The following is a 21,233-nucleotide window of genomic DNA, read 5'->3' on the forward strand; positions in this document are numbered from 1 at the left end:
ATATCTTCAGCTCACTCTGCAGTGCTGCTTTTTCCCATGTTCGCTTCTGTTCCTTTCTGTCAATTAGACTCCAGTGGGATTGTGATTTATGAAGGCATTTCATCAAAATAATCATGCCAAGAGCTGGAAAATGGCAAGCCAACAGCCACCATGGGATACACGTCAACAGATGCAAAATGCCAGGAGCAGGATAAAAACTTTTCCTGATCTCATCCAGTGTCGGTTCCTAGCCAGGATATCTGCATTTCAACTTTATAATCTACTTTAGGTGTTTATACGCCCCCTTTACCATTGCAGCCGAGCTCTTTGTTGTTTTTAATGTATTTATCATCCCAACAGCCCACGGAGGTAGGGCAGTACAATTGTCCCTACTTCAGATGGGGAAGTGAGGCACAGAGAGGCTAAGTGACTTGCCCAGGGTCTCACAGGAGAGTTTGTGGCAGAGAAGGGAACGTACCTCTCTCCCCAAAATCCTAGGCTAGTGCCCTAACAACTGGACCATTGCCATCTAATTGTTCCTTTTTCTTTGATTTTATTTTTGGAGAAAATAGAAATGAGCAGCATTGCCCTGTGATAATGCCAGCCATTTGCTTTTCCTTAGGTTAGATTAAATGTCATAGCCCAGCCTGTGGTCTCATCTTTGACTCTTCTTCAGACTGCTGGTGGGGTGGTTTGTTTTGTTTTTGAACTATTATGACTGACGGGAAATTCCTATCTTGACTGAATGATCTATCCTTTCTAATTCCACCTAGTGTTACAGGGTCTAAAAGAAGGTTCAGTGATGCACGTTTGTGCAGTGAAATTTTTGAAATGTGCATTGACGTTTTACGAATGTCCACACTGAATATTAAACAATTCCCTGAAATTCTCAGTGCCATTACCCAAAATCAGCGCCACCTTTCGTATTATGTGCAGTGATTTTTTTTAATGTCTTTTGGCTAGGGTTAGGGTTCCTAGGGATAGGGCTCCCCGCCCTAGGGTTAGGGTTCCTATAGGTAGGCCTTCCGGGGCTAGGATTAGGGTTCCTATGGGTAGGGGACTTGCGGCTAGGGTTAGGGATCCCATTGGTAGGTCTTGCCGCTGTAGGGTTAGGGTTTCCATGGGAAGGGCTCCCCATCTAGAATTAGGGTTGCTAGGGTAGGGATCCAGGCCCCAGGGTTAAGGTTCCTATGGGTAGGGGACTTGGGGCTATGGTTAGAGTTCCTAGGGATAGGGTTCCTGAGGCTAGGGTTAGGATTCCTATGGGTAGGGCTTCCTGCCCTAGGGTTCCCATGGATAGGGCTCCCTGCCCTACTGTTATCCTAATCCTAGCCCCAACTCCCCTCCTGTAGGAACCATAACCCTAAGGGGGGGGGCATACCCATAGGAACCCTAGTGCTAGGGCGTGGAGCCCTACCTGAAGGAACCGTAACTGTAGGCTCAAGTCCCCTACCCATAGGAACTCTAACCCTAGGGTCTTGAGCCCTACTATTAGAAAGAGTAACCCTAGGCCCAACTCTGCTCCCCCTAGGAACTCTAGGCGTAGGGTGTGGAGCCCTACTCATAGGAATCCTAACATAAGTCTCAACTCCCTTTCCCATAGGCACTGTACACATAGCCCCAACTCTCCTACCCCAAGGAACCCTAATGCTAGTCTGAACTCCCCTACCCAGAGGAACCAGAACCTTAGGAAGGGGAGCTCTACCAGTTGGAACCCTAACACTAGCCCCAACTCCCCTATCCCTGGGAATCCTAACCCTAGGGTGAGGATGCCTACCTGTCAGAACCTGTCAGATGTCTAGAGTGGGGAGCTCCACCTGTCAGAACTCTAGCCCAATCTCTACTAATGTAGGAATAATAGGCCCTGACTCAACTTTCCTACCTGTAGGAAGCCTAATTCTAAGGTTTGGCTCCCTAGTCTTAGGAACTGTAACAGTAGGGCAGGGAGCCAAATCTTTGTAACTCTAACCCCGTGGCAGAGAGCCCTACCCGTAGGAACTCTAACCCTAGTGCCAACTCCCCTACCCATAGGAAGCCTAACCCTAGGGTGATGAGCCCTATGCATAGGAACCCTAACCGCAGGCCAATGATCTCTATGCGTAGAAACGCTAACCCTAGACTGGGGAGCTCTACGGAACCCTATATGCAGCACCAATTCCCCTAACCCTAGGGTGGGGATCCCTCTCCTTAGGAACTCTAATTCTAGCCCCAGCTCTCCTACCGATAGGAACCCTAAACCTAGCCTAACTTTCCTACCTGTGGGAACTCTATCTCTAGCCCCAATTCCCCCACGCATGGGAATGCTCAGCCTAGCCTCAAATCCCCTACATGTAGAAACCCTAACCCTAGCCCCAACTCCCCTACCTTTAGGAACCCTAACCCCAGGGTGGGGAGCCCTACCCCGAACTCTAACCCTAGCAAGGGTAGTCCTATCCGTAGGAACCCTAACCTTAGGGCAGGGAGCCATACCTGTAGCAACCCTAATTCTAGCCCCAACTTGCCTAGCCGTAGGAAACCTAACCCTAGCTCCACCTCCCTTACCTGTAGGAACCCTAATCATAGCCTCACCTCCCTTTAACCGTAGGAACCCTAACCCCAATGCCCTTACCCACAGTTACCCTAGACCTACCTCCCCTACTCATAAGAACCCTAACCCTATGGCTGGGAGCCCTATCCGTTGGAACCCAAACCTTAGCCCCAACTCCCTTGTAGGAACCCTAACCCTAGGGCAGTGAGTCCTACTTGTGGGAATCCTAACCTTAGCCCCAACTCTCCTACCCACATAGGAACTTTAACCCTAGGGTGGGGAGACCTACCTGTAGGAACTGTAACCCTAGCCCCAACTGTCTGCCCATAGGAAGCCTAACCTAGAGTGGGGAGTCCTACCCATAGGAACCCTAATCTTAGGGTTGGGAGCCCTACACATAGGATCCCTAACTCTTTCCCCAACACCTGTACGCATAGCAACTATAACCATAGTTCCAACTCCCTTACCTCTTCTAACCCTGACCTTAGTGTGGGGAGCTGTTACCATAGCAACCCTAAACCTTGGGCTGGGAGTCCCTACCCATGGGAACCTTAATTATAGTCTGGGAGTCCCTATCCATAGAAACCCTAATTCTAGGCTGGGAGCCTCTACTCATCAGAACCCTAACCCTAGCGCAGAAAGCCTTACCCTTACCAACCCTAATTCTAGTCTGCACACCTCTACCCATAGCAATCCTAATTCTATGGTGGTGAGCCCTACCAATAGCAAACCTATATCTAGCTCCAACTCCTTGTGGGGAAAAAGAACTAGGTAGCCTTCTTAATGACAACCAAAGTAACACCGAAGGCCCAAATTCAGGCCCTCTGACAGAAGCTGACTACACAGACGGCCTTTACATAAAACAGTACAGGCCAGAATCTGAACTAAACTAGGCTGTGCAATCCCCTGCCAAATACGGTCATGGGCCATGACCAGAGGAGGGAGGGGAAGGAAGCCATGCGAAAGGCCTTAGCAACATGATAACCGCTGGTTGATGGAAAAACATGATAACTGCTCATTGATGAAACAACGGCTTATATGAAGAAATTGCTTCTAGTAAAGGCCAGCTCTTCCTATGGTTCCAGCTACCTGCCACCAGCCAATCATATATCATCTGTGGGCGTCCTGTAATAAACCCCCCCGGAAAACAATATGTACCCTGATGAAAAACAACACCCCCGCTGGTGCCAAGTACCACCCAGGTCAAAACCACCAAGAAACCCCTCACCCAATAGGCACCCAATTCTCGTAAATAATGAGGAAGCTACTGGGAAAAAGGGACAGACCCCTACTCTTATTTTCACATAAATGACGTATTATTTGTACTATGCTTGCGGTTTGACGGAATAAAAGCAGCCTGCGTGCTGTGCTATTTGTAGTAGTTTTCGGACTGCTACCCCGACGCGTTGGTATGTATTGTAATAGACTGGCCTCAGGCTTGAGTCTGTGAACTAAAATCAATGCGTGGGTGACTTTTTCCACGACATCCCCTACCCATAAGAAGGCTTACCCTAGTGCAGAGAACTCTACCCATTGTAACCCTAATTCTCATCTGGATCCCCTACCCAATGCAACCCTAGCCCCAAGTCCCCTACCCATAGGAATCGAAACCCTAGGGCTAGGAGCCCTACCCATGGAAATGGTAACACTAGGATTGGGGGGGTCCTACCAGCACGTATCCTAACCATAGGGCAGGGAGCCCTACACATAGGCACTGTAAACCTACCCACAAGTTCCCTATCTGTAGGAACCCTGAACCTTAACTCTAGGGCTGGAAGGCTTAATTATAGGAACCCTAATCCTTGCCCCACATCCCCTACCCATAGAAACCCTAACCCTACTCATAGGAACCCTAACTCTAACCATAGCCCCAGCTACCCTGCCCATTGCAACCCTTACTCTGGGCTGGGGACCCCTTCTCATAGTTACTCTGACCCTAGGGTAGGAAGCCCTACTGGCAGGACCTCTAACCCTAGCCCCAACTCCTATTTATACCTATAGTTCCCCTAACCTTAGAGTGGGAAGCTCTCAGGATAGGAACTCGAAACTGAGCTCCAAGTACCCTACCCATAGGAACCCTACCCGTAGTTTGAGGAGCCCTATCCATAGGTACCCTGACCCTTGCTCCAAGTGCCCTACCCATAGGTACCCTCATGCTAGCTCCAAGTACCCTACTTATATGTACTCTGACTTTACAATGGGGAGCCCTACCTGTAGAATCCCTAAGCCTAGCTCTAAGAATTGTCTGCATAGGAACTGTTACCATAGCTCAAGTATCCTACCTACCCTAACCATAGGTCAGGGAGCCCTAACAATAGAAATGTTGACCCCAGCTTCAGGTACCCTACCCGTAGGAATCCTAGCCCTGCCCCCAGGGAGCCCCACCCATATTAACCCTATGCCTAGCCCTAAGTCCCCTAACTGTACATACCCTAATACTAAGGTGGGGAGCCCTAGCCATAGGTACCCTAACCCTAGGGTTTCTCACATTATCTGACTCTTTGTCCCCAGCCTTCTCGCCCAGCCAGACCCAATCTCATCCTCCTAGCTTCTCATCCAATCTCTCTCTCCACACTCCTACAGTTTACAGTAACCCCCCCCATCCCCACTGACTCCCAGTCTCCCTCCCAGAGCTCTTCATTCAATCTCATTGGGACCAGCTCCTCTTCCGAATATCTTTGCTCGGCCAGTCCCAGTTCTCCTCCCCTACCTTTGCTTCTCATCAGATATGTCTCCCTCCCAGATCCTTTCCCTGCCTTACTGGTTCCCACTCCCAATGTCCCCCTTTGTGGTCCTCATCTGCTCTTGGGTCCCCCCCCATTTCTTTCCCAGTTCCCAGTCTCCCTCATAACACCCAGTCCCAGTTTCCCTCTTGCCCCCCTCCCCCATGCTAGCCTCCAGTCTCAGACTTTCCCTCATGTTCCTTGCCCAAATCTACTTTCCTCTGTCCCAACCCCCAGTTCCAGCTCTTGTCCCCTCTGCCTTCATGTCAGTCAGCTTCCTCCTCCACATTGCTTGGATGTCAATGAGGTGGCATTGAGAGATCAGGAGAGGAACAGGGTGCCTGCTGTCAATTCCAGGTATCCAGTCCGAAGCAGCTGGGAACTGCAATTGTGAGAAAAGTCTTGCTCAGTGTGGATGGTGTGATGGGTTCGGTCACAGAGACCCCCTTGGGACTGTCACCTGATGTGCTGAGATTACCTCTGAGCCCGTTTTCCCTGCCAACTTGGGACTCCAGAACCCTGCCTTGTTGAGCCAGACACGCAAGCCTGCTGCAACATAGACCCAGGGTCTGAACCACACCCCCAAAGCTGCAGGTTTTAACTGAAAACCACTCAGCAGATTACCTATCTCCAGAAACCCAGACACCCAGCTCCCAATGGGATCCAAAACCCAAATAAATTCGTTTTACTCTGTATAAAGCGTATACAGGGTAAACTCATAAATTGTCCACCCTCTATAACACTGATAGAGATAGATGCACAGCTGTTTGCTCCCCCAGGTATTAATCACTTACTCTGGGTTTACTAATAAAAAAAAGTGATTTTATTAAGTATAAAATGTAAGATTTAAGAGGCTTTAAGGTTCAAAGTAATAAGAGACAGAACAAAGTAAATCATCAAGCAAAATAAAGCAAAAACACACAAGTCTAAGCCTAATACATTAAGAAACTGATTACAGGTAAATCTCACCCTTAGAGATGTTCCAATAAGCTTCTTTCACAGACTAAACTCCTTCCTAGTCTGGGCCCAATCCTTTCCCCTGGTACAGTCCTTGTTAGTTCCAGCAGGAATCTTAGGTGAAAGGCAAGGGCTTTCTCATTACTGGGAGCCTCTTTGTTCTCTTCCACCACCTTTTATATCTTTGGCACAAGGCGGGAATATTTTGTCTCTCTGGGTTCCCACCCCTCCTTCTAAATGGAAAAGCACCAGGTTTAAGATGGATTCCAGTATCAGGTGACATGTTCACATGTCCTGTGAGACCCCCTCCATTCTTCCAGGGCTGGTCCGCACGTATACCGGAAGGCTTGCAGGTAAATAAACCATTTACAACCAATCGTCCTAGTCAATGGGAGCTATCAAGATTCTAAACCACCATTAGTGGCCCACACTTTGCATAATTACAATAAAATCTCAGAGTTATACTTCATATTCCTAGTTTCAGATACAAGAATGATACATTCATACAAATGGAATGAACACACTCAGTAGATTATAAGCTCTGTAATTATACCTTACAAGAGATCTTTTGCATAAAGCATATTTCAGTTACATCATATTCACACTTATAAACATATTTTTATAAAGCATATGGAGTGCAACGTCACAGATGGAATCTTTTGGGAGTTTAGCTGTGGAGTTCTAGGAAGTGTCTACTGAGCATGTGTGAACTGCAAATTTTCAAAGCCTTATAACGTGGCTAAATTTGGGCAGATTTTCAAAGGGATGCCAACAGGAACATCCCTGAAACAAAGGCCATTCTCTTGCCAAATATCAAGACCTTGCTCCAAAGTATGGAGGAATTAGAGATTCTCAAAGAAAAAGTCACCAGAGTTTTTTTAACACAGGCAAAATGTATTTTCCCTTATACTCATTCTCAGAATCGGCTAAAGTGTTTTGGCTGACATTTTCCAAAAACATTGAACGAGAGTCAGGTACCTGGCATGGAAATTTTCAGCCCAAATGATTAAAGTTTGGGAAAGTTATAAACAACAGAAAACTGAAGTGTAGGGCAACCATAATAGTAGGCGGTGCCACCATAATAACCGATGCTGCTATAATATAGTATCAGACCCTGACAAAACCTCCTGCCCCCCTTACCCTACCCCACCCCTGGGTATACTTTCCTCATCTCTTAAATTCTGACACAATGGTGAGGCTAATTCAGAAGTTCTGCAGAAATCTAAATTTCAAATATCAGGTAACCCAAAAAGTAGCTTGTGTGTGTCGCTCCATTATTTTCCTGGTTCACTTCTAACCAGACCCTGTCACCCTTCTCCAGCTTAAGGACTGTACTTCCTGACATATTTTCATAAGAGTTTAGGGTGGTCTGATATGATCCTATCACTGCCTGGCTGTTTTTCATTAGCTGAATGGACGTGATGTCCCGGTACAACTCCACATTGTAGCCAAAGTAATAAACTCCAGGTATTTGGCAAGTGAAAATTCCTGTGGCCTTATCAAAATGTTGCTGATCATTGTATAAAATTTGATGAAATATAATGGGTTGTTTAGGAGCTGGATAGTTTTTGGCGAGTTTCATGGCAAAGGCAGATTTCTGACGTGGTGAGCATTCTCCCGGGCTTCCTTGTGGGCCGGTGGGACCTGGTTGTCCACTTTCGCCCTTTGGTCCCATTGGACCTAGTTTTCCTGGAGGGCCCTGTGGCCCACGCATTCCTGTGGAACCTGAAAAGGATTACAAAAGAATGAGCTAGAAGCAGATACTTTTCCATTTGTTCTCATCCTGCTCAGATGTGACTCATTTAAAATCCCCAAAAACTTCTTTGTTGACAATGCCTGCAGTGGGTCAGTTAGAGACACTGCCCACCAGGGTGGGATAAACTACAGTTTAAAGCATTTCAAACTCCCTAAAGTAAGAGAAATACTCCTACCATACCCATAAACTCTGTTCAAAGTAAAACACCTCAGCTTTAACTCTAGAGAAAACACTCTACTCTTAATTATTGTCCTCGGGAGTGAAAATGTTTGACTGACACACACACTCCTTGTGGTTTATTCCTAATGCTCTGGTGTGTGGCTAAGTGTTTAGGCTCATGAAGCATTTTCAGGTGGGATGTGTGTATACAGGTGTGTATGTGGATGAAGAGTGAGTAGTGCTCTGTCTTTAACACTTCTGTGGGTGGATATTGTCCTCTCTCTGGTGTCTCAGAGCAAGGAGGCGATCATTTATCCTAAAACAGTGGAATTCATCCAGTGCTGGATGTAAGGCAGGGTCAGAGGGGAGGTGATTTGCAGCTCCAGCATAGGGGCTGTGCAAATCACCTCCCCTCTGGATTGCCCCCCTGAGCAGTTTAAATTAGCTCAAGAGCTTCCCTAATAGAACTGGTCAAAAAATTATCAATTTTTTTTCTCCCCCAATAGATTATTTTTTTGACAAAACAAACTTTCAACAACAAAACAAATTATTTATTTTTTCCGGGGAGGAGGGAAAATCGTAAACTTTGAAGAAAAATTTCACAGAGGAAATTTCCCCCCCAACCAGTTTTATTCCCTGTCTTGTGCCCTTTTAAAGCTCCTACAGCATTGCAAAAGGGGGGAATCACTGAAGGACAGCAATACCCTGGCTCCATCCTTAATATAACCCCTTATCTCCTCAGAACTGCCTGAAACATGTATGTGTGGGCACCCAATGCCCCCACCACCACCACCTGAGAATGCTTCATGAGCCTAAACACTAAGACTAACCCAGAGCATTAGGAATAAACCACCAGGAGAGTGTGTCAAACATTTTCACTCCCTTGGGAGGCCATTAAGGTGGATTGAGAGGTAAGTTGTTTTTTTTTACTTGCCAAAAACCCAGTTCAGGATTCAGTATTTCACTGCAATGCCTCTCCATGATGAAACCATTCCTAGCTGTTGTTATCCAAATGTCTCTTACTGCATTTCTCGGCTGTACATCTGGTGTCTAATATATATACATACCATATTCCTACCTTCAGAAAGGGCAAATCTCTGATCTTAGGATCATAATTCTATCACTAAGTAACTGTTGCTATGAAGTGTTTCTGGTTGTTCCAAATATGCAATGTACTGAATTCTGAATAAGAAACTGGTGAAATGGTGCTATCAAAAGTTGGTATAGCGTGAAATGATTCACTTAAATGTGACTTACCTGGTTCCCCTCTGAGTCCCTTCTCCCCTTTCTCCCCATTGAGCCCATTATGACCAGGAACTCCATTGTTCCCAGGAGGACCTTGGGGTCCTGGGATACATAGAGCAAGAGGGGTTTTTTCCTGTACTGCCACAGTGACGGAAACAGCTAAAATCCAGACCCCTGGAGCGGGAGAAAGGGGAAAGCCATTCATTAGAGCTTGCTAACAGTGGTTCTTCTTCGAGTGCTTGCTCATATCCATTCCATTAGGTGTGTGCGCGCCGCGTGCACGATCGTCGGAAGATTTTCTACCCTAGCAACACCGGCGGGTCGGCTGTGGAGCCCCCTAGAGTGGCGCCTTCATGGCGCTGAATATATACCCCAGCCGACCCGGCGCCCCCTCAGTTCCTTCTTACCGCCCCTGACGGTCGTTGGAACTGTGGAGCGCGGCATAGCTGTTCTCCACTCTCCCTAGCTTAGTTAGTTATTCGCAGTTGTAGTTATAGTTATAGTTCTAGTGTTTGTAGTTTAATAGTTAAATAGTTTTTAAAGTTGTTAGATTTGTTATAATAGTCCAGGGGACTAAGGGGGTCGTCGCCCCCTTTCTCCCCCGGCCGCGGGCCCGGGCTCATGCCCAGAGCTCCCGGCTTCAAGCAGTGCGCCTCCTGCGCTAAACCTATGCCCACGAGCGACCCGCACGACTCCTGTCTGAAGTGCCTGGGAGAGTCCCACCAAACAGATAAGTGCAAGATCTGTAAGGCCTTCAGACCAAGGACCAAGAAAGAGCGGGACTTTCGGCTCCAGCAACTCCTGATGGAGGCGGCACTTAGCCCGGACACTCCTTCTACGAGCCAGGCCCCGGCACCTAGCGCCTCGGTGCGCAGTGCCCCAGCAGCACCGGCAATGCCGACAACGCGGGCGGTGTCGAACAAACCTCCCCGGCACCGGACCTCGTCGGCACCACAGCAGGCACCTCGATGCCGGTCATTATCCCCGGGGCATAAAAAAGCCCATAAGACGGGGACCTCTGTGCCGAAGACGCCGGCTCCCCCAGTGCCGGGGGTAGAGCCGAGTGCGCCGGTGGAGCACCGGAAACAGGTGCCTCCAGCACTGTTGACTCCGGCACCGAGGCCGTTGAGTCCGGTGCAGATAGCGTCTCCACCGAGACCGGCGGTAATACAACTCCCGTCGACTCCGGAGACCTTCGTGGCGGCGAGAGACTTGATAGCTCTCACGGAGCCGGCACCGCCTCAACCACTGGCACCGACGGCACCGTTGACCCGCCCGGTCCAGTCAAGGGGGAAACCTGCCTTGATGCGCCCTCCATCACAAGGGCTGGAACCTCGGCACCGGTCCAGGTCCAGAAGCAGGTCCCCACGCCGCTCGCAGTCCCGGCACCGAATATCACCTCGGCACCGGTCGTACTCGCGGCCAAGATCTTCGTCGTGGCACCGTTCTACGTCTCGGCACCGCTATGATCGTCGGCACCGATCAACGTCGAGACGTAGTTCTCGGCACCGCTACGGTCGACGCTCGACGTCGAGAGGCCGCTCCCGGCACCGGGCATACTCCAGGTCCTCGTCGAGGTCCAGATCCGGCTCCCGGCACCGACGAGGTCATCGGCACCGATCGCGGTCCCGGCACCGTTCGCCGGCACCGCGCAGAGATAGATCATCTCCGGACCGGTACCGTGCGGCACCGCAGCCCACGGGGATCGTTTCATCTCTCTCGGCACCGCCATGGCCGTCAAGATCGGTGTCTCGCTCCTCGGAGGACCTGTCGAGATCGGCATACCCCCGTCAAGGGCAAACCGAGGAACGGAACTTGGGCCATTGGCAGGAGATGGCAGAGGACCACTCTCATGGACCATCTCACTGGTCATTTTGGACCCCGTGGGCGTACCACCAGGAGCAAGGGGCTCCAATACCATCGACCTCTCGCTCGGGTCACTCGGTTAGAAGGGCCCCAGAATCCACCATCTCTCGGCCTCCGCCAGGGGGCATGGAGGCTTCCGTGTCCACGCCACCTGACACCATAGACCCAAGTACAGGTGATGCTCCGGCCCAAGAGCAGGGGGATCAGGACCCCCCCTTGGATCCAGTACCACCGGAGGCATCTTCCTCCTCCTCTCCGGATGAGGCAGTGGCGGGCACTTCATGTACGGGTCCCCCTCCGATAGATCTTCGGGCTCACCAGGATCTCCTGCGTAGGATGGCCCGTAATATGGACCTGCAGGTGGAGGAGATAGTGGAAGTACAGGACCCTATCGTGAACATCCTCGGAGCGGATGCCCCATCGAGGGTGGCGCTACCTCTGATCCGCACGATACAAACCAATGCGGATTCGATATGGCAAACTCCTGCCTCTATCCCTCCCACAGCGAGAGGGGTGGAAAGGAAGTACTTTGTCCCGTCTAAGGACTACGGATACTTGTATACCCACCCCCAACCGTGTTCACTGGTGGTGGCATCAGTGAACGCACGAGAGCGCCACGGCCAGCAGGCTGCAGCGCCTAAATCAAAAGAGGCTAAGCGGCTCGATTTGTTTGGCCGTAAGGTTTACTCAGCCGGAGGGCTGCAACTTAGAGCGGCGAACCAACAGGCGCTACTGAGCCGTTACAATTTTAACTCCTGGAACTCTATGGGGAAGTTTAAGGAGTTGATTCCCCAAGAGTCCAGGGAGGAGTTTGGAGCCATGGTAGAGGAGGGTAAGAAGGTGGCTCGGACCTCCTTGCAGGCCTCCTTGGACATAGCAGACTCAGCTGCGAGGACCCTGGCTTCGGGTATCGCTATGCGGAGGATCTCCTGGCTTCAAGTTTCGGGTTTGCCTCCGGAGCTGCAGCAAACCCTACAGGATCTGCCCTTTGAGGGACATGGATTGTTCTCGGACAAGACGGACTCTCGCCTGCAGAGCCTCAAGGACTCGAGAACAATCATGCGCTCCCTGGGGATGCATGTTGTGGGCCCTCAGCGCAGACCATTTAGGCCGCAGCCTCAGCGCTTCTACCCCCCCCCCCCCCGCCTCGTCAGAGACAGGACTCGACCCGGAGGCGAGGGCGAGGTGGTAGAAGAAGGTGGACCGGCCCTCAACCCGGCCAAAACCAAGGGCCACCTAGACCACCTTCAGGCCCCAGGCAGAACTTTTGAAGGTGCGGTCGAGGACGGCGCCCCAGTCATCCCCCAGGATCCAGCCCCCTCCTTCCGGGATCGCCTCTCCCACTTCCACCGTGCTTGGTCCCTTATAACTTCGGACCGCTGGGTCCTCCGCACGGTGGAGAAGGGATACGCTATCCAGTTTTCTTCTATCCCCCCCTCCCACCGCCCTTCCCCGTCCCTCTTCAGGGACCCTTCTCACGAGCAACTTCTTATACAGGAGGTTTCTACGCTCCTGGCCATGGGGGCCATAGAGGAGGTTCCGATAGAGTTAAGGGGCAGGGGATTTTATTCCCGTTACTTCCTGATCCCCAAGTCCAAAGGAGGTCTGCGGCCCATCTTGGACTTGCGCGGACTCAACAAATTCGTAGTAAAGTTGAAGTTCCGCATGATCTCTTTGGGGGCCATTATCCCTTCCCTCGATCCTGGAGACTGGTTCGCCGCCCTCGACATGAAAGACGCATACTTTCACATCTCAATTTACCCACCTCACAGACGCTTCCTGCGATTCGTGGTAAACACGGTGCACTACCAATTTGCAGTCCTTCCTTTCGGCCTATCCTCGGCCCCAAGAGTGTTCACAAAATGTATGGCTGTCGTGGCAGCGTACCTTCGTCGGCAGGAGATACAGGTGTTCCCGTACCTAGACGACTGGCTGGTACGCGGTCGCACCAAAGAGCAAGTTCAAGCTCACGTCCACAGAATAGTGCACACATTCAACGAGTTGGGCATCCTACTCAACAAGGACAAATCCACTCTAGAACCTACCCAGAGAATAGATTTCATCGGCGCAGTTCTAGACTCCAGACGTGCACAAGCCATCCTGCCAGACAACCGCTTTGGCACCATCACGAGCCTCATTCAAGGGCTACAGGCCTTCCCAACTACCACGGTGAGGTCGTGCCTTACCCTGCTGGGTCACATGGCTTCCTGCACGTACGTAACCAGGCATGCCAGACTTCGGCTTCGCCCACTCCAGACCTGGGTGTCATCAATATACCGTCCACATCGGGACAGCCTGAACATGGTGGTCACGGTCCCGAACTCGGTCCTGACCTCCCTCACCTGGTGGCTAGATCACAATGTGGTCTGCGAAGGGATGCCATTTCACGCCCCACAACCCTCTCTGCATCTGGTCACAGACGCTTCATCTCTGGGTTGGGGCGCCCATCTCAACGAACACCATACCCAGGGCCTGTGGACTGCACCCCAGTTAGCCCTGCACATCAATGTTCGGGAGCTGATGGCGGTGCGCCTGGCGTGCCAGGCATTTCTCAATCAACTACGTGGCCGTTGTGTGTTAGTTCTCATCGACAACACCACGGCCATGTTTTACATCAACAAGCAAGGAGGAGCACGTTCGTCAGTTCTATGCCAAGAGGCCATTCGCCTGTGGGACTTCTGCATCGCCCACTCAATCCATCTCACGGCATCGTTCCTCCCTGGAGTCCAGAACACTCTAGCGGACCGACTCAGCAGGTCCTTCCAGACACACGAGTGGTCTATCCGTCCGGACATCATACATTCCATCTTCCGGAGGTGGGGGTTTCCCCAGATAGACCTGTTTGCATCTCGAGACAACAGGAAGTGCCACGTGTTCTGCTCCCTACAAGGTCGAGCTCCGGGCTCCCTCTCGGATGCGTTTCTCCTTCCCTGGAAAGACCACCTGTTTTATGCCTTCCCTCCGTTTCCTCTGGTCCACAAGGTACTGCTCAAATTGCGCAGAGACCAGGCACAGGTAATTCTGATCGCTCCAGCGTGGCCGAGACAACATTGGTACACCACACTGTTGGAACTCTCGGTTCAGACTCCGATCCCGCTTCCATTATGTCCGGATCTCATTTCTCAGGACCACGGTCGGCTGCGTCACCCCGACCTGCAATCACTCCACCTCACAGCGTGGCTGCTCCATGGTTCACCCAGGCAGAGCGGCAATGCTCGCACTCTGTCCAACAGATTCTGCTGAGCAGTAGGAAGCCCTCAACACGGACCACGTACCTGGCCAAGTGGAAACGGTTCTCATGTTGGTGCGAACAACGAGCCACGCCCCCGTTGCAGGCACCTATTCCTCTCATTTTGGAATATCTCCTCTCCCTAAAACAGCAAGGGTTGGCGATATCTTCAGTCAAAGTTCACCTGGCTGCTATATCAGCCTTTCACCCAGGGGAATTCGCGTCCTCGGTATTCTCTAACCCGATGGTCGTTAGATTCCTCAAGGGCTTAGACCGGACGTACCCACAACAGCGTCAGCCCGTCCCGACGTGGGACCTTAATCTGGTTCTCTCCAGACTCACAGGTCCTCCATTTGAACCACTAGCCACCTGTTCACTTTTGTATCTATCCTGGAAGACAGCCTTCCTCGTAGCCATTACCTCAGCAAGGCGCGTTTCTGAACTCAGGGCGCTTACATCCGAGCCCCCTTATACAGTTTTCCATAAGGATAAAGTGCAGCTTCGTCCACATCCTGCCTTTCTCCCTAAGGTGGTTTCTCCATTTCATATCAACCAGGACATATTTCTCCCGGTCTTTTATCCCAAACCACATGCCACTCGCCAGGATCAACGTTTGCATTCCCTGGACGTACGAAGGGCCCTGGCCTTCTATATTGACCGCACAAAGCACTTTAGAAAGACGACGCAACTCTTCGTTGCAGTGGCCGACCGAATGAAAGGCTCACCGGTCTCCTCACAACGCCTATCCTCCTGGATTACGTCTTGCATCCGGACTTGCTATGACCTGGCAGGCGTCTCAGCACCGCACCTCACCGCTCACTCCACGAGGGCCCAAGCCTCCTCAACTGCTTTCCTGGCACATGTTCCGATACAGGACATTTGTAGAGCGGCGGTTTGGTCATCAGTCCACACGTTTACAGCTCACTATGCACTAGTGCAGCAGTCCAGAGACGATGCTGCATTCGGGTCAGCAGTTTTGCACACAGCAATGTCTCACTCCGACCCCACCACCTAAGTTGGGCTTGGGAGTCACCTAATGGAATGGATATGAGCAAGCACTCGAAGAAGAAAAGACGGTTACTCACCGTTGTAACTGTTGTTCTTCGAGATGTGTTGCTCATATCCATTCCAAACCCGCCCCCCGTCCCCACTGTCGGAGTAGCCGGCAAGAAGGAACTGAGGGGGCGCCGGGTCGGCTGGGGTATATATTCAGCGCCATGAAGGCGCCACTCTAGGGGGCTCCACAGCCGACCCGCCGGTGTTGCTAGGGTAGAAAATCTTCCGACGATCATGCACGCGGCGCGCACACACCTAATGGAATGGATATGAGCAACACATCTCGAAGAACAACAGTTACAACGGTGAGTAACCGTCTTTTTTCTGCAAGCAAAATTCAAAAACAGCCATATAGATTGGGGTTCCCGGATGTGAACTGCACAGTACTTCTCAGCCTACCACTACTCAAATCATCATTAATCACGTTTATTACGGTAGTGCCTAAGGGCCACCCAAGATCAGGGCCCTATTGTGCTAGGCATTCTACAAACACAGGGCAGTAGGCCCCAGAGATCTTACAAATGTGGGACAAAGTCTTAAAATAAGGGTGGTCTTGTATCTCAGTACAAAGGATCTGGGGGGAAGGAAAAGGGGGGGGGAGAGGCAGAGTAGAAGAAAGTTATATAATGGTAGCACTAGCAACTCTAGGCTCCCTAAAAGGTTTGGGCAGCCCCTTTCCACACTAGAGGTGTGAACTCCTGGCCCCACTGAAGTCAGTGGCAGAAATCCTATTGACTGTGTTGGGGCTGGGATTTCACCCCAGATGTCTGACCTAATACAGTTGCACAGCAAGGAACAAACGTTGCACCCTTTCAAAGAATATCACAGTTGCTACTGAGCTGTTCATGATCTCAGAGCCATTGTTCCTGCCTCAGGACTGAAGCCTGCAGAATGCCTTTGGAGCCTGCCTTGGTGCGGTGCGCAGCCTTCCCCACACAAAGCCACACTTCCCAGTGCTGGGGTGTTAACAGCCACAATTAAGCCCACTGTATTAATTAGGAGTGTAGAGCCTGATTGCCCTCTCTATCCCAATTATACACTGGGAGAGCTCCGCTGATGCCCAGAGTTACTCCTGATTTTTCCCCAGCATGAGAGGAGAATCAAGCCACGTATCTCCTCAAGAACGAAACCCACCTGATAAAAACATGCTGTGAGTTTCTTGTCTTTCCCGTGACGTCCCGGCAGCTGAGAAACAAGCTTCTTCGAGAGCCTGTTTCCTGAATCACTGTATTCTGCTCCTCACCCTTCTGCTTAGGACCCTCAAAGACGCAGCTATGACTAAACAGCTTCCCTTATTGCTGCTTTGTACACACTTGACCTACTGTGACCCTGGCTGTTCTAGTACTGACACTCCTCCAACCAACAGGATACATTCCCTGCTTGCGTCTTGTTTTCTCATTATGATCTCGGGGTGTACAGTTGTAAGACTGCTCTGTTCCACTCTGCTAGTTGCTGTATCGTGTTAAATAACAGTAATGAAAAACAACAGGCTATATCTAACACAAATATTAGTGACTACTCTAATTGCTGTATTTGGGTACTGAGCCAAATTCAGCCCTGGTATAATTCCATTGATGTTAAGACAGTTACACTAAGGGTGAATTTGGCTCATTTCCTTATTTGTTCTGCCAACTATCGCTGTGGGACATACTCTGGCAGGCTGAATGTGGAACAAAGGGACTATAAGGAAAAAAACAGGCTGGTTTAGCCAAGTAGAGAATAGACTATTGTTCAGGAATGCAGAGGCCTAGGTTTACATAAACATGATATATCAGTATACAGGCCTGTTTGACCAGCTGTCTTTATTAAATTTCCTGCGGGGGGGGGGGGGAATAGTTATGTGCAAGAAAAAGTGTTGTTGAGACTTCGGGCAAATCTACATTGCAATCGGACCTGTGACTGAGGATTGTGTAGAGATACCCAAACTAGCTTTGATCTAGTTAGCACAGGTACCAAGAGCAGCAAAGCTGTGGCAGCATGGGCTGCAGCCTGGGTTAATACAAGCCTACCAGTGAGTGCAAGAATGTACTTGGGTGGCTCAAATACAAGCCTACCAGTGAGTGCAAGAATGTACTTGGGTGGCTAGCCCGCATGTTGCTGTGGCTTGGCTACTATTGTTACTTGAGCTAGTTAGATTAAAACTCTCTATGGTAGGGCCACACATACTGCAGTTGCACCTCTGATTGCATCCGTTGCCCTGTCACAAAGCACTCCTATGGATTTCCTTAATGGCGCTCAACTTTTATTAATGCTTCAGAAACACCACATGTAAATATTGGCCAAGCCTACAGGAAGCATCCTTTAATTCTACGACTACTTAACTCTTATATAGATGATTGAGCAGTAGATACAAGTATGTGGGAGGTAGCTCAAAGAACAAAAAGGCATCTTCCACTCAGACGTGCATATACACCCACACATTCTGTGTAGTCAGTGAGCTGAAGGCTGCAGCTCAACGAGTTGAATTTTACATCATTGGCGACAGCGGGTACTGACCCTACTTATGACAGGGGAATTAACCTTTGTAATCGACCCAGAACAAGTGACTGAGGCCAGAAAATGAAGTCCCAGGTCTTACCAACACACCAGAGTGTCACACATCTACTATAAATGCTGTGGTGTTATTATTGTTGACCTACTGGGACTGGTCAATTTCTTTGTGCTTGGGGAGGCCACTAAGGGACAGTATTGGATTGAAGAGAGCAGCAAGTCCCAAATGGTGTTACTTCCCCCTGCGGAAACCCCCTTCCTCCTACTGTGCCACGTTGAACTTGGAGATTTGTAACTCCCATCAGGCCTGACACACTCATTGCCACAACACACTGTTCTCATAATATTAGGGTGACCAGACGTCCCGATTTTTAGGTGTTTGTCCCGATATTTCCAGCAGCAATCGGTTTTTTGTTTTTTTTTCCACTCGGCTTTTTTTTCTTCTTTTTTTTTTTTTCTCTGCTGGCGGACCCCCTACTCCCCCCCCCCCCCCCCAACCCCGGTGTCCCGATATTTTCTTCCTCTCGTCTGGTCACCCTACATAATATGTATCTCAAAGGCATCATGTAAAGTATCATAGATAAACTGGTGACACACTGATCCCCAAAATCATTGTGTGATGTATGTATGTATGGAGTACAAACAGTTATAGATGTGTGCTGGAAATATGTTTTTAAAATGTGTTCAGCCTGTCCTAGACAAAGGAATGTGTATTTACTAGGGCTGTCAAGCGATTAAAAAAATTAATCGCGCTGTTAAACAATACCATTTATTTAAATATTTTTGGATGTTTTTTACATTTTAAAATATATTGATTTCAATTACAACACAGAATACAAAGTATACAGTGCTCACTTTATTATTTTTATTACAAATATGCTGTAAAAATGATAAATAAAAGAAATAATTTTCAATTCACTTCGTACAAGTACAACAGGTATGAATTTTTAGGGAGCCTACTTGTGTAGGGAGGAGATGGGCTGGCAAAGCAAAGATACCAGCCTATTGGGACAGAAACCTCGTTTAGTATCAATTGTGGAGTGGGAGGGAGCCTCATTAGAGAGACAGGAGGGAGCAGGAACTGTCAGAATGGTGAGTTCCTGCTGATGTTACAGCCAAAGGAGAGACACCACACCTAAGTTGACTCAGCTCTCGCCCCTCAGGTTGAGTATGCTTTTTAACTGACAGGCTTTGGCTGCTTGAGCTTTCTGAAGGAAAAACCAGTGCTACATAGACTTCCTCTCAATAAACCTATCAAGGCCTATTCTTGATTTATCCTCTGTATTTTTTGCACAAGATACTGTCAAGGGTGTTGAAATAGGTTGTCAACATGATCAGGAAGTCTATCCCACACATGAAGGTGACAAGCATTACCGTGTAAGCTTAAGTAAATGTTCTTACTACCACTGATAATGTAATGCAAGAAACTCTGACTTTGGAAATTTGGCCCTCAAACTAGTTTTCACAATTAGTTTTTCTGCAGTCATAAGTATGGCTCAGATTCTCAGAGGTATTTAGGTTCCTAACTTCCATTGCTTTCAATGGGAGTCACATATCTAAATACCACTGAAGATCTGGGTAGGTGCTATCAACACTCAGAAGCCAGGTTTTGGATCTTCGATGTTGGGTTACAGATATCCTGATTTTCTAATCTCATATTTGATTTTTGGGACTTGTTTTTCAGGATTTGCTTTTGGGACTGGGGACCCAGTTATTACAGCTCATTTTATGAGACTTAGCAAATTCAGCCTGCTTTCTAGAACTAGGAAGCTAGATTTTGGTTTACAGAACCTAGTGTTCACAACCGTGAGCTCTGCCTTTCACATCTCAAATTTTGTATTTTGGAATTCTGCTTTAAAAACTCGGCATTCAGAATTCTGCATTCAGAACCTGGTTGTGGCAACCTAGATTTTGGAACTGGAAACTCCATTTTTGATGATGGCAACCCAGATTTCCAGGCCCAAATTATGGTATTTGGAACTCTGATTCTGAAACTGTTTATTGACAAATATCTACTAAATACAGTTACATCCTTTTGTCCAGATAGCTTTGCTCCTGTTTCTGGAGATTGTCTGAGCTTCACACGACTTTTCCTTTACATCTCAGAGCAATTTCTACAGGGGTATCTGATTCCTTTGGCTGGGTTTTACCATCTGCCAGCTGGGCCCTAAGCAGTGTTCATCCACCCCCTTGCAAAGATCAACAGTTACTGGCCTGGATTTTTAGCTAGCATGAACTACTGGAGCTCCATTGCTATCAATGGAGCAATGCCAATTTATGCCAGCTGAGAATCTGGCTCATAGCCACCTATTTAGCACTTTGTAAAATAGATCTCTTTTTCCAGAGAAGGAATTGACCTTCATGTTTTTTCTGGAATGGCTGCCTTTCCGTAAACCATGACAATTATCACTATTGTAAAGTATAATCCTCCCTGGCACCACTAGATGGTGTGTGCAGATCATTATTCTAGGGCAGTGGTTCTCAAACTTTTTTTTCTGCAGACCACTTGAAAATTGCTGAGGGTCTCGGTCGACCACTTAATGATCTTTCCAAATGTTGTTTGTACCGTTAGCTAACTACTGTAATGTGCTTTGGATAAAAGCGCTATATAAAAAAAACCTTTAATAATAAACATTTTTTTGTTCTACAAAAAAAGCACATCACTCATATTTTAATATCAGTAGTCTTACCTTTCTAATGCAATGGATGTGCCCTCCCTCCCCCACCGCAGCAGCCCCAAAACTGGGGCTGGGAAGGAGCGGGGAGTCTCTCCCTCTCTCCCCTGCCATGGCAGTCCCTGAGCTGGGCTGGGAAGGAGGGCCGTCTCTCCCCAGCAGCCGGAGCCCTGGAGCTGGGGAAAGTCGCCTCTTTCTCTGGCCACTACATCCCTGCATGTCCCAAATTCTCCCCACTCCCTCTTCTCATCCCCACTGCCCCCTTCAACCTAATCCCTATTCCCCCGAAGGCCACCACCTCACATTACATGTGTGTCTTCTCCAAGGTCCAGGCATCTAATTAGTGGAGCCACGCCTGAGCGGCTCCACTAATTAGGTGGGTGGCCCTTCATTCTCTCGTGTGCGGCTGCCCAGGTATGCACCTTAGAGGGAACTATCTGTGGACCACCTGAATGGAGCTCACGGACCACAGTTTGAGAACCTCTGTTCTAGGGAGATTAAAACCAAAGAGAAAGGGTAAAAGAACTGGTAGTTCCGGAAAACAAATGTACTGTGTCCTTGAGACAGTCAT

The 21,233-nt window shown here is 49.2% G+C and overlaps 1 protein-coding gene across 1 annotated transcript; it reads right to left on the bottom strand.

Moving 5' to 3' along the window:
* Positions 1-6,035: 6,035 nt before the first annotated feature.
* On the bottom strand, positions 6,036-16,937 carry LOC128830442 (hibernation-associated plasma protein HP-25-like). The gene is made up of 3 exons (XM_054016271.1): positions 16,632-16,937; positions 9,359-9,520; positions 6,036-7,911 (listed from the first exon to the last, which is right to left on the bottom strand). Exons 1-3 carry the CDS (start codon positions 16,642-16,644, stop codon positions 7,409-7,411), a joined length of 678 nt encoding a protein of 225 aa, XP_053872246.1. The 5' UTR covers positions 16,645-16,937; the 3' UTR covers positions 6,036-7,408.
* Between the last annotated feature and the right edge of the window lie 4,296 nt (positions 16,938-21,233).

The sequence above is a fragment of the Malaclemys terrapin genome, chromosome 1 (assembly GCF_027887155.1).
Source record: "Malaclemys terrapin pileata isolate rMalTer1 chromosome 1, rMalTer1.hap1, whole genome shotgun sequence".
Classification (NCBI taxonomy): Eukaryota; Metazoa; Chordata; order Testudines; family Emydidae; genus Malaclemys; species Malaclemys terrapin.

Excerpts from the sequence above, each read along its gene's own strand:
- LOC128830442 (XM_054016271.1), bottom strand. Across the intron at positions 7,912-9,358 it reads GGGACTCAGAGGGGAACCAG|GTTCCACAGGAATGCGTGGG; the intron begins GTAAGTCACATT and ends AATCCTTTTCAG.